The sequence below is a fragment of the Melospiza melodia genome, chromosome 4 (genome assembly GCF_035770615.1).
Source record: "Melospiza melodia melodia isolate bMelMel2 chromosome 4, bMelMel2.pri, whole genome shotgun sequence".
NCBI classification, from domain to species: Eukaryota; Metazoa; Chordata; class Aves; order Passeriformes; family Passerellidae; genus Melospiza; species Melospiza melodia.
Window position 1 is genome coordinate 64,154,039 of NC_086197.1, and position 14,042 is coordinate 64,168,080.

At 38.9% G+C, this 14,042-nt stretch overlaps 1 protein-coding gene across 1 annotated transcript in view; it reads right to left on the reverse strand.

Annotated features, from left to right (window-relative positions):
• TMTC2 (transmembrane O-mannosyltransferase targeting cadherins 2) overlaps nucleotides 1–14,042 on the reverse strand; it is a 235,952-nt gene that overhangs the window by 126,299 nt on the left and 95,611 nt on the right. Inside the window, exon 2 of the mRNA XM_063154949.1 lies at nucleotides 9,003–9,573. Within this exon, the coding sequence (XP_063011019.1) occupies nucleotides 9,003–9,573 (571 nt within the window). The remainder of the gene's footprint in view (nucleotides 1–9,002; nucleotides 9,574–14,042) is intronic.

Below are 14,042 nucleotides of genomic sequence, written 5' to 3' on the forward strand. Positions count from 1 at the left end.
AAAACCATAATCCCAAAATCCCTACTAAATGAACATTGCTATTGCTGCAATCTCCATTGTACTCTACAGCAATACAAACTGCCCAGGATACTTTTAAAACATGCAGACTAAAACATGCAAAAAACTTTATCCATAAGCCCCAAAGTCCTGTTTTCTGGGAGAGGCAGAATTTAGAGACTCAGTACAATTCTACCCTCTCTTTTCCCTTGCTCTCTCATTGCCTTTATTAATTCAGTATGTCCCTACACTCTAAAGACTTTGTTGCTATGGGAATTTATTTCCATATTTTATTGTCAATGAGAAAAACAAGATTTTGGTGATTAAATGTCACAGAAGCTCTGACTTTTGTACAACCTAATCAAATCTACAGCCTTAAAAAAAAATCTGTGTATGCGTTTGAAAGTCTTACAGTTCTGATCATAAAAAGGTACATATGTTCTACCTGGCATTTAAATGCCAAGTACAAAAATTCTCTCTCCCTTCCCCCAAAACCTTCTGGATAATTTTTAACATAATTTCCACATGCACACTTTCAATTAGTTTCCTAGAAACTCAAGAATAAAACATATTTTGTTTTCCCTTTCTCCCAATGAGGACTACACATAGTATCAAGAGATTCTTCCCTTTCTAAGTGACATTCTAGGTTAGTGAGGCTGGAAATTCACCTTGCAGTAACTGACCCATAAAGACAGCTACAAAATTGCAACCAAGGGTTCCTTCCCTCCCCATACTTAATCTATACTGCAGGTGGGAAGAAATACATGCAATAGGTACAAAATACTGATCACTTCCTCCAGTAAATATGCCAAAAAGTGTTTGCTGTCTTCTATCACTGGCTGTTTCCACTGTAAATCTCATACACTTGTACTTCCTCTCTTTTTAATATTGTAACTGTCTACATAAGTTAATGTTTGGAGCCACTCACTAAGAAAAAGCATGTATGTAATCATTAAATCATTACTATTTAAATAAAACTGAGCATAAGCCAGAAAGTTCAAAATTAAACCTAACATCAGAAAAGTTCTCCCTTTGTGTATGGTTCTGTCCCTTCAAAAGAAGTTCTCTCAGGTTTGGAAGCAGAGCTCGTGTTGATGTACCAGGAATGGCTTTCTCTTGGGCAGGACTCTAGTAAGACAACTGAAAATGCAGCTCCATAGAATAAGGTTGGGCAATGCAGTCAGAGGACTACAGTGCTGAAACTTAGATGACCACAGTTAAGATGCTCAAAGAGTCAGCAGCCTGACCTTCTCACTCTCAGCAGCCTTATCCTTCCCAAGGGGGCTGTAACAAACTGGAAGTCAGAACTCAGAGCATCCAGAAGCTGCACCTACTCCCTAATCTATCTGATTCTGATTGAGGATATACTTCCAGGTTTTCCCTCTTTTGACACTATGACTGTATGCCCTGACTTCTGGGAGTAAGAGGTTTCGCTTGCTATTTACCTGCGATTGACCAAGTGCAATGGGTTCATTAGGTAAAGTTCACCAGGAGCTACAAGCATTCCACACTTCATCAAACCAGGACATTTAGGTGTCTAAACATGACATTAAGAGGCCAATCTAAAGTACTTATGATTGAACACACAGGTATGGGTATAAACTTTCTGTGTGGCATTTAACAAATACAGTCCATACCTGAGAAACACAACCATGAATGCATGCATTTTAACCATGGCACTAAACCAGGTTTAAGCAGAAAGGCAGAATTCCTGAGGCAAATCCGCACAAAAGGAATTACACCAGGAAATGTTTAACTCATTAAAACACCACTGAGCTTTAGCACTGTATGGTGTTTTTTCCATTCTGCGGCCAGTACCTGGTCAACTGACCCATGGGAGAAGCAGAGCCAGAGGGGAAAGGAACACAGCTTTCTAGCTAGTGAACAAATGGAAAACTGAAGATTGGCCAAAGCTACATATATTTCTTATCCCTCAAAGTTTGCAGAAACCCAAGTCCCCTTATCAGAGCATAAAATACATTTAAGTATTAAGCACTGACTAACCATAACAAAAAGCATGAAATTTAACTGTTCTTTAATACTGCTGTCTTAAACAGGAATGTTTTCAGCTTCTGTGGAAACAGCTTTACAGAGTTTCTTTAATTAAGGAGCTAACTAGTCACTAAGATGAAGAAAAACCTACATGTATTATAATGCCTGATATTCTGAAACTCAGTTGTTAGACAATATGATAAGCTTGGTGCTTTCAATTGATTCCTAAATATCATGAAAACATTAAAAGTTAGGAGAGTAACATTTTCCAATTTGTATTATTTGCAAAGATTTTGTAGAGTCGAAAGTAGTGAGCCCCCCCAATACCCTGTAATTAAAAACCACCATGAAAAAGTCATGCTTTTGATGTCAGTAATTGGCATGTACCCTCAGAATGAAAAATAAGTGCTAACAAAAACTATGCAAAGCCTGTGGAAACTTTCTTACCTTGTCCCTCTTAATGAGATCCTTTTTAAGCCAGGGAGAATGTGCTGGTTTTGTCTGGGATAGAGTTAATTTTCTTCATAGTAGTTAGAATGGGCCTTATTTTGGGTTTGTGCTGGAAACAGTGTTGATGTCACAGGGATGTTTTAGCTATTGCTGAGCAGTGCTCACACAGCATCAAGGCTCTTTCCACCCCTCACACTGCCCCACCAGCGAGGAGCTGTGAGGGGGGCACAGCCAGGACAGCTGACCACTGGGATGTGTCAGACATAAGGCACCATGCTCTGCACTTAAAGCTATGGGAAGAAGCAGGAAGGGGCAGATATTCTGAGTGATGGTGTCTGTCTTCCCAAGGCCAGTGCATGACAGAGCCCTGCCCTCCTGGATGTGGCTGACCACCTTCCTGTCCATGGGAACCAGTGAATGGATTCCTTGCTTTGTTTGCACACACAGCTTTCGTTTACCTGTCAAACTACCTTTATCTCAGTCTCTGAGTTTTCCCTTTCTCCAGCCTAAGGGGAGGGAGCGAGCAAGCAGCTGTGTGGGGCTGAGGTTAAACCACAACAGGGAAGAATGGAGCAGCACAGCATACTTTGTATGCTACCATGCAATATAATCTCATGCAGCACTGAAGATAGTAACAAACTTTCTCTGGCAAACTAACCTCTCTGGTAAATTGAAGGTTCTCCACAGTTCCTGTAAATATAAAAGCCATCTCTCATTTTTTATTTACTTATTTATTAAAGAAGACTTTGCCTCTTTCATTCTTCTAGAGAAGCATTCTCAAATACAGGCTCCTAAATATTACTGTAGATTTCAAGTGGATAGATAAAAGTAATGGGGATTCCAATGAAGATATTAAAGATTTAATATTAAAATATAACTGTATTATGCCAGTGTCAGCGACTTCAGCAAGACATCTTATGATTTTTCATTTTTCACAAGATACAATTCTGATAAATTTGCCCTAAGATGCTGTATTTCTGTCATGTGTGATCCGTTCCAGTGGTTTAAATCACCCCGTGAAAATATTTTCAGGAAACAACAGCTATTTATACATATTGATGTCCAATTCAGTACCGCTCCACTGACATCACAGGGACCTGCAGGAGATCAATATCTCTGAAAAGACAGTGGAGACCAATCTTGCTTTTCTTATTTCAGGATCAAATAGAAAAGCAGCAAGGAGCTGTGGGAACTACAGGAAACAGCAGTATTAGCTACTTGAAATTATCAAGGGAGAAGTAAACTGGAAAAAGCTTATTTTTTCTAGGAAATATCTGGTGGGAGGAGTGATGTTCAAGACCACACAGGCCTCATGCTGTTGCCATCCAGCAGAGTGAAGAGAAAAGCATCAGGCTGGCTCATCCCCAAATATGAGCAATGTATGCACAGGCACATTCGTCTCACCGTTTTCAACATTTTGTACAGGCCTAAAGCTGACAGGAAAATTAACCCCCAGCTGACTACTGCAGAATGAGAGATGCTAGGGATAAACAGGGCCCCAGCTGGCAATGGAGCCCCCAATCTCTTCAGAGTTCTTGAAATGCTAAGGGTTACCCAGCCCACAAATGCAATATGTGACAGCTCAGTGCACTTGAATATGTGACTCTTGTTAGGCAAAATGAACCCCGTGAAAGGTCAAGTCATGTTTTGAAGCTGTAAGCTATTTATTATTTTTTACTGGAATAAAAGCAGCCTCTATGAAATGCATATTTACTAAATATCTCAGTCCAAGGATGAAGTCTGTCCTGCAAGGGAGTAGCTACTGCCCTAACAGTCTAAAAACTGTAAATACTATACTTCAAAGACATGGAGACAAGACTGGACTATGCTCACCCAAAAGAGAAATAACTTACAAAATAATAGGTTTCCAATCAGTTGTGCCAAAATATCAAGACCTCTGGGTAAGTTCAGCATAATAAATTCCTTAGATGGTGGAAAATGAGCGGAAAATAAACCATTGAGTCGGATTTTAAATAACAATGAAACATTACTGCAAAACAGCATAACTTGCAAATGGAGAAGAGATGAGCAATAAGCAACACTGACTACTACATTACGAAGGCTTCAGAGCTCCTCAGAAGAAAAGAATAAAACTGCAAATTTAAATCAAGAGCAGCATTTTGTTTTGATATTGCTTTTCAAAGCACAATAGTTCTAAAAGTAGCAACTTCAAAGACTAAAGAATGCAGAAAGTGGCCTACTTGAAGTTTAGAGTGTTCTCAAAAATCAGTAGCTTTACCTAATGCCCAGCAGCATATCACCCACAACTAAGACCATTCCAAGACCATAAAAGAAAGCATAGTTTTATAAAATATGGTTTGGTGGTTGACCACGTCATCCATGGAGGCCCCAGGTTTACATCATTACCTTAAATAAAATATAGGCCTCCAATAAAATTGCCTTTTACAAAACCAATACTGTTATAATAGCATAGGAGGCTAGATAATGCATCCTTCAATCCAATTTGTGGTTCATGTTAAGCTACAGACACCAATAACTAATTCCACATGTGAGACAGACCTCCTGGAGGGAGATTTTAATCAAACATGTGATGGGAAAAGATACATTCCCTTATTTTGGTATAACAAATTCCCTGTACTAACAATATGTCGATCTGGTAAAATGTTACTGTATTTTAGCAGTGCAACATTAGTAGAAGTTACATCTGGTTTAGTTACTTCTGTACAGCAGTTTGCATACATCAGCCACAGAGCAATAAATACTTTATCATTACCATTATATTAAAAATGAGCTTTTAATGCATTTGCCCATCTTTTTAACTGCTAATGTTATTCGGATCCACTCACGCTTTAAAAAAGCAACAAAACAACCAAGCAAACAAAAGAAAACCTAAAAATCCCACAAGATGAAAAAAGAGCAGCACAACAGGGTTTGTATTAGCTTTGTACTATTAATGGCACAGAAGACTGTTGATTAATGCTTCTGCACTCAAGCTGAATATTATAAGTACAAAACAATTAAGCCTCTGTATTTGCACATTTTCTGTAATAACAAACTTGATCACAGTTCTCTCCCATATTTAAGCTCCCCCTCCCAGTCCTGTGGTTTAACTTGCACAACTCCAGCTGCTGACAGGTACAATCTCTGATACCTATCACACCTGACAACTCAATCAATCTGCATACCTGCTGTGCAACTTACACTGGAAATTACTCAAGGTCTAGAATCCTGAAAAATGAAACAGAAGTTTAACTTACTTCCACAATGAATGCTTCACCCCAGTAGAACAACTCTCAATTACTCTAATTTCAGACAACTCATTTATGATTACAATAAATACAATTCCATCAAAATCTTCTGACTCCAAGACAGTGAATACGTTCTTGTCAGTCAATCAGAATAAAATAGAGCTAACCAAATGAAATGCAGTCCAGACTGACAACTTTTCCAGCCCGAGTGAGAGCATCACAGGCAGACAGGAATACAAGACCTGGCAGCAGAAAAAAAATCAGCAGCCAAGTACTACTGAAATAACCAATAAACAGATGACAGAGAAAAGAGCTGGATCGTTTAATAAGTGTCTACAATATAAATTTTTAAGATGCCTCAAGAATAGCTTCTAAATAAGGGTTAGCATTAATCTGCTCAGCTAGTGGTCCAGCTTTGCAGCTACCTTGTTTAGAAGCCTGCCAGTCTACTCAAATCACACTGGGATGTTTTCATGTTCTCAATGTGATAAATCAGGATGCACATGATAACTGGATTGTGTAGTAGTCATCATTTTTTACCATTGGATATTTGGCTCCAAGATGAGAACACAATGGAAAAAAATGGGCTGGTCACACAATACACCATATCCTACCATCTGCTGGAGCATTCTTCAAGTTGCTTGTACCAGTTCATACTTTACTGAGCATCGTGAAGATGGTCAGTAGTTTCACTATTCCTTAAACATAATATATATATATTGTGTCTCAGTTTCCCCAGTGGTACATTCTAGAAAATGTCATAATTTTCAAAGTTGAAAGCCACAGTCTGGTATCACACAATCCCAGGTCCTTAACCAGCCACTCCTCCAAATCTGTCTCTCTCCATGCCTTGGTTCTGTGCCCATGCTGCATCTATCCTCTCACTGCCAGTCAGTACAGCTATTTGTAGGGCAATGACAAGGACTGAATATAACTGAACTGATTCAGCTTTAAAGTAACTCCTAGAAGAAGTATCTGGGATATTTGGGGTGAGGGGTGTGGTGCTTAAAGGTTGTTTTTTTTTTTACGTGCATTCCCTCTCAGTTCAGTTTGCAGCACGGCCTAGGAAACAGCTGTATCAGCTCAGCTGGACAGGGCTGAGCTAAAGGTTAGGCAGACTGAAAGGGACAGGAACTTTTCTACCGCTCCATTACAAAGCATTCAGTTACTGATCACTTAGGTAGTACAGGCTTGAGCTAACCAACTTTTAAATTATTTTCTTTTCTTCCTTGGCTCCATTTTACACTTTTGCCCTCCATCACACTGCAAAAGACTACAACTTTTTCCTTGACTGACTTTTTTTTTCCCTTTCTCCTGAAGTTGCCCTCTCCCAATATTACACTAGGGAAACATGAAGAACAAATTCCAGAACAGGCACGTGGACACAATTCTTTCTAATTTTTTCAGGCTGAGCAGCACACAGCCTGAACATGTGTGCAAGAAACATGCAGCCTAGTAATAAGTGAAATACTCATATTTTCATTCAATGTAGTCTTTCCCCATAAAACTTTCTCCAGCAAAAATCAAATCTACATAAAGGCTGTAATCTACAAAATTCAAAATTACTATTTCTAGAATTACAGATGAAAAAATAAATTCTTAAAGACAACAGCTTTCTGTCCAAGGCAACTCTGATACTGGGTGCAAAAAAACCCCAAAAGCCAGGGGTCCAAATTTAGGGTTCCACACCTAGGAAGAGAGACCTTGTGTTCAAAAAGTTAGGATGTGGAAGCTTGGATTTCACCTGCATCATTCAGAGTTAGGATGTGGAAGCTTCACTTGCATCATTCAGGTCTCTTCTGGACCAATTTTACTCTGGCCTTGGTATGGAAAAGGAGGAAAAACGTGAGAACAAGCTTTTCTCAATTAAAAGTCCATCAGAAACATCTGCAAAGATTTTGGATTTGAGCAATGAGTGTTTAACAATAAAAACTTTATAGATGTTCAGAATTTTCTGTCATATGAATGTTTTGATGACTGTTTAATTCCATAGGACAGGGTAACACTTGAGTTGTTAACTGAACTCCTTGAAGCATTTGAAAAAGTCTCATCTTTGTGCTTTTCAGTATAAAGCCTGCTGCTGCAAATGTACTTTAAGGAAAAAATAAATGGAACAACTTAATCAGTTTCCTCTTTGTTTCTGCTCAATGTTAGATGCACAATGTACCATACAGTATTTGGCTACTGACATTCAGAGGTCTTACATATGTCATTATACATGAGTAAAAAATTCCAAATTTGTGTGTGTATATATATATATACAAAATTATTCTTTTCCATTTTTTCAGAAAATAGCACAATAACTAAGTTAACACCTTAGAGCAGTTTAAGAGGTAACTACAAGTGACTAGGTGTTTTACTACTTTCCTTACACCTATGTAGTCTGTACAAACAGAAATTATCACTGCTTTATCAAAAACTACAATTTCTTTTCAATTCATTTGGAAAAGAAAACAAAATTTTCAAATCAAGGTGTTTGAGATAAGCAAAGCAATGAAACAAAACACATTTTTGTAATCTACATATCACTGAAAAATTTGACAACTCATGTCCAAATGGAATGCTGTTGTCCTTTTGTTAAGACAGTACTTTTCTGAAAGATGGTAATTTTACTGAAAAGAAAATTATGTATACTCAGCTTACTCATTTGTACAGCAAATGCTGTAAAGGACTCTTGATTTCAACTGGAGTTTCTGGGTACCACTAAAATACACACAGTTTTTTGAGTGGGAAGCTAGGGGATTTGGTGAGTTTTTTTGTTTGCTTATTTTACTTGTTTGTTCTGGGGAAGAAGTTAAAAAATTGGAAATACTTATTTTTTTAAGGCAATAATACTAGGTGAAGAAAAAAATACATGTCAAAGGCATGCACCAAGTCCTATGCATCTCTGTTAAACTAGAACAATAAGAGTTTTATCTTTGCCTCAGGGAGCAAAGCTGATGGTATCAGCTGCCGAACTTGCACGCCTGACCAAACTAAGCTGAGTTTGCAAGATACAAGAGGATAAGAGCACGAATGAATTCTTTGCAAAAGGCAGTCAGATATCCAGTGCTTGACTCAGATATCCAGTGCTTGACAGCAAACAGAATAAGGGAGCTGCTGGAAGTAAGGAAAGTAATTGAAAACACCCATCCTCAGCATCGAGTAATAGCAATGGCTAATAACACATTGTTTAAACAAAATGTAAAAAGACCACACTAAAGCTCTTGAAATGTTCTTTCAGCATTAAACATCTGAGCTTATTTCTGGGAGTTGACTAAACTACTAAGAATTACTGCGCACTCAAAAAGACATTTAGCATCTGTTTAACAGTGAATGGTGCCTCACAAATAGCTTACTGCAAAGTAGACTCACCTTGTATAAAGCAGAAATGATCTGATGCATTTTCAGTCGATGAAATACAAAGATGTCGTACACGGCTGAAATGGCCAGAACAGTCACTCCTTGCTCCTTCCACAGCATGCTGCATCCCGCACACAGCCCTGCTCCCAAGATCCAGCCCCAAGTACTTGGTGAGGAACCTCTGGTAGAGCAGTGCTTCACGTAACACATGAGGGAAAGCAGAAAGAAGAGGCAGGCTCCAATATCTGCCCTCCCTACAATCCCTGCTACGGCTTCCGTGTGGATGGGATGAGATGCAAACAGCAGGCCCGCTATCAAGGTCCAGTACCCATCGCCAAAGAGAATCCTGGAGAAGTTTGTGAAAAGGCCAGTGACTGCAGCATGTAGGAGGACATTCACAAGGTGGTAGCCCCATGGGTCCATTCCCCCAACAGCATGGTTAATGCGGAAGGAAAGTGTGCAGAGAGGTCTGTAGGACTTGTGGCTCCCACTGTGAGTAAGCAGGGTCCCCCAAAAGTCATTGTAGAAGATATGGATCCACGGGGTCTCGGGTAAAAGGTCCTGGTTTGTCTTGATAGCTCGACTACAAAAGACAAATAAAAACTTCATTTTAACACTAGAAAATGGCTACAAATGAAAAGGCTGTGAAAATGCAATCACACTGCTACATGAAAAAAATGACATTGCTTTGGTGCTGCTTCAATTCAAGTTTTGAATTTTAACAGGAGGTGTTAAAAACTATGTATGTATTGACTTCCTTCTAGAGCAAAATTTCCATATAAATTGGCTTTTAAAACATTAGAAACAGACATTACACTGTTTCTGTTAAATTAAAACACCCTTCAGTGACATTCTTCTTAGTCTAACCCAGGAGTAATCAGTTAAGATTTGATGAGTTATAATTAAAATGTAAAAGGAATATAAAAATCTTGCAAATGTTATTGTTGAGACAATGGATCTTCCAGTATATCAAAAAAAATAACCCAACTGTCATTTTATACTGAAATTTTAATTTAGATTTTGGAATGGATTTTGCTAACATAGGTGAACAATAAATACAGAAGTTGTTAGGAGTGAGCAATTTTCTGCATCTGGACGGGCCTTGTATAATTGTCTTGTGCGTATTTTGACTTACAACATTTTCTGCAACACCTTGCTGAAGACAGCAGAATATTTCACATACAAAAATACACTTTCTTTTTAAATTTCTTGTATTTCCAATAGAGGGAAAAATATTTTTACATTGTATTAGCTTATGAACTCAAGTCTGTCAGTTTGATTTAAAAAAAATGCTGCAGCTTTCAGCATTTATGCTTACAACCACACTGGCAAGAACTCATGCCAGCCATTAGCAGTCTCCAAGTCTAATTCGTTACTGTAAAAATCTGTCTCCCGTAGTGTTCGTACAAATCCAAAGATTTGCATTTAAATTTATGCAGTGGGAGAAGGTGTGAGACCTGCTTAGTGCAAAGAGATGACTAGAATTTAATTAGTTACTTGTATTTAAGCAATTATTTAAAGATGCACTGTTGTTACTATCAAGCTTAACTCATTTATTTTATTAGGCTAATTAAGAATCCAGCCAACTCAAGAATCTTCTATTCAAAAAACCAAACAAGAGAGATGATTTTTATCTCATTCTCTCTTCAAAACCCCTATCTGCCTTACCAATAAATACTCTCCTATAATTAATAATTTTTCAATTCAGACAAGGAAGGGAAAGAAAAAGGTGTGAAACTCAAGCCCACATTTAAAATGCATGACTAATTCATATTCCAATAATCCCGTCACATTTTCCATTTCCTTAGAACCTGTAAGCAAATTCTACCCCCCCCCCCTTTTTTTTTTGTGGTATTCATTTCAGGAATGTTGTCTTGTTCTGGGATGAAAAATGCTCAAAACTGATATACTGCACCACAGAACCTCCATGCAAATACGCCAAATACCACACAGCTCAGCATTTCCATTGTCCAGAGCATCCTGCTGTAATGCTTTCAGACACGCTTCCTCTCAGCATGTCCTTTTGTCTCTGAGCCCATAGAGGTCACAGAGAGGTCAGCTTAAATCCTTTAAAGATATGATGATGCTTTTTAGAATATTTTAAAATTTTCATTTTGATTTCTGCTTATGCAGTGTATCAGGTTGCCTGTATTTGTTTTCCCAACCCCACACACATTTTTCTCATTTTAGGAGAGTCACAAAAGAACACTGGAGGAAAACAAGATTGTTGTTTCCACATTATTTATCCTTTCTTGAAACCTAATTCCTCTGCTTGTGATTTCCATTTGTAGTATAACTCTCAGAACCACTATCAGAAAACTAGGAATTTGGCAAAAATAAAGCAGGTGTCAGGCAAGACAGAGTCCTTTCTTTGAGAAAAACATAATATATTAGACGACAGGCTCCCAAAGGCTAAGAATGGCTATCAGATGTCAGGATTTAGAGTTCAAACCCTGAACTGCAAAAGTGTTTTTCCTTGGGGAAACAATAAAAAAGTAAGTGGCAACAACATTGCCAGCACAACCACCCGCCGCGGAGGCAAAGCATTCTTCCACAAAGAGCCCAGACAGTTCCCAGGTTGTTTCCAGGAAATGGTAGCTTTTAGTATTTATTTTGCCTTCTCTCTAAGGTGATAGTTTTCATGCAGCAGACACTCATATCGAACTCATCCCCACCAAAAGTAAACTGTTTTTATCATAAAGAAACCTAGTGTACATTCCAAAGGCATTAATTCAGTCAAGTCTTATTCACAGTTTTAGCGACAAATTTCATGCATCCTTGACCCTTTCCCGTTTAGACCTGTCCATATTAAAAATTAAAACAAAGAAACATACAATGAAAGAAGTCCTGCACACAACAAAAAAATCAAAAGGAAGCCTTGAAGATACAGTATTGATCAAACTGTATTTGGGTACAGATTTCAGCAAGCAGTTCTAGAATACTCCTAGTTTCTTGCATTACATTACATTCTTACTAGAATGTGAATGCATTCTAGTACCTGCCCGTCTGCATGAAGAATACAGAAGTTGATAGTTCCACTTTACTCAGTGTTTAGTCACATCAAATGCTGTATTCTCTATAGATCAAAGTTTTAAATAAAGTTAGAATTTGTTTCTGTATGGTTTCCATATGGTTCCAAGGGCATTAATGAGCCTTGACAGCCTGACCCCCTTCCCAAGGTTCCCACACCCTGTCCACATTCCCAGGACCTCCTGTCACGTCTCCAAAGCCTTCCCCGATGCTGCCCAGGGCCCAGGACCCCATGTGAGTCTCCCAGGGGAATCAGCCTCTGCCCCAGGGACACCTCAGCAGGGTCAGTCTCCAGCTCCCCAGGCCCTACCCTGACATGGGTCTGTCTTGCTGAGCTGAACCTCTATCCCAGCCTGGCCTTGTCCCCAAGGAAGTGCCCAATGCCCAGGGCTTGGGCTGCTCTGGCTCCTGGCAGTGGCAAGGCTCTGTTTTTTTCTCTAGTTACTGAATCACCAAGCCATTTACCCTACTTGGTCTCCAGTTCCAGCAGAAATTCTGAAACCAACACCTCCTCACACTCTGGTAGCAGTGCCAGCTTGTCTCCAGTAAAGCCTCCTGTGCTAGCAGCCACCCTCACTCTCTGCAGATAGAAAATTAAATTAAGTGCTGGCTCTGGAAGAGACTCTGGGATAAAGGAAATTACAAAATGCTGTATTAGCCTTGCTTCCAGCTTCACTTACAGTTTACCTTGAGGTTATGTCCTACAAATTAGTCCAATTTCGCTAATGGGCATAAGAGAAGCAACTCATCATTCTTCCCCAGAGCTGCAAACTCTGCTCTCGCTAAAAGGCCCCAGGTCACCTCAGAAAGTCTTTTCTCAAAATTCCAACACAACTGGCATTTTACTTCCAAGCAGCCTCTGAACAGGGTTGCACACTCAGGCAGGGAACTTGCTTTCTTCAATTTGCAATGCCTGCCCATTTCACACATCCCAGGAGAATGGGCTATCTCACTCAGTACACAACAAATGGACATGCTGGGGGCAGGGGGAAGGTAAGAATTAGATTCAGTTATCAGTTCTTCAGAAACAGCTGAAGAAAGAAAAAAATTGTCAAGACAAAATCATCATTTCTAATCCTTGAAGCAATGCTTCTGCCTCCTGCCATAAATCACATATTTGCCACAGGTCAGTACACACCTTGAGCACAACTCACTGAGCTTTTATTCATCAAACCTAAAAATGCCAGAGATACATTCACACGTGCACATATACATGCATTCACACACAAAAAAGTTCCAGATGTTTTCAAAATTATATATGTCCTAAACTTCTGTGCTGGTGTTAAACTGATCCAGGTGTTAACACTAGGGTAAAAAAACAGATGTGACATTCTAAAGTGATTTAACGAGTTAAGCCTTATATTCAGCTTCAATATTGCTAATGGTCCCCATATGCTGAAAATTACCATCAGCATTTGAAGTAGACAACATATTTTAAAGGAAAACGAAAATTCCCAACTGTGCATGCAGGAAGCCATTGACCAGACATCTCTCACATAAAATACATAGTCAGTGATGGACTGGCAACATTGAACATGGAGGTTCATCATTGTTTTTCCTCAGTCATTTTTAAACAGTATTAATTTAGTGCTTTTTTCTTGAATAGCAATAGGAAAATACCCTAGGGTATTTTTACAGTGGATATTAATGAGACACCCTGAGGATGCTTTCAAGACTATATGTTACTTATATAGACAACAAGACTGAAAACACAGCCAAGAGCCTACTTGCTTGAGTACAAACAGCTTCACATCCCCAAAACATTCGGCAGCCAAGTAAATCCTGCAGACTACTTACAGGCTGTGAGGCAGGTGGTGGTCAGAAAGCAGGGAAGTAGAGCTTGTCATACCTTCCTGCAGACTACTATATATACATATACACACACATACATTGTCTGTATTGACAGGATAAAGTAAAAGTTAGAAAATATCACTTAATAGCAGAGACGTCTTAAGAAAGTAATAACCTTAAGTACATGAAAACACATCCATCTAAATGTTTAATTACAGACTCTAGGGAACT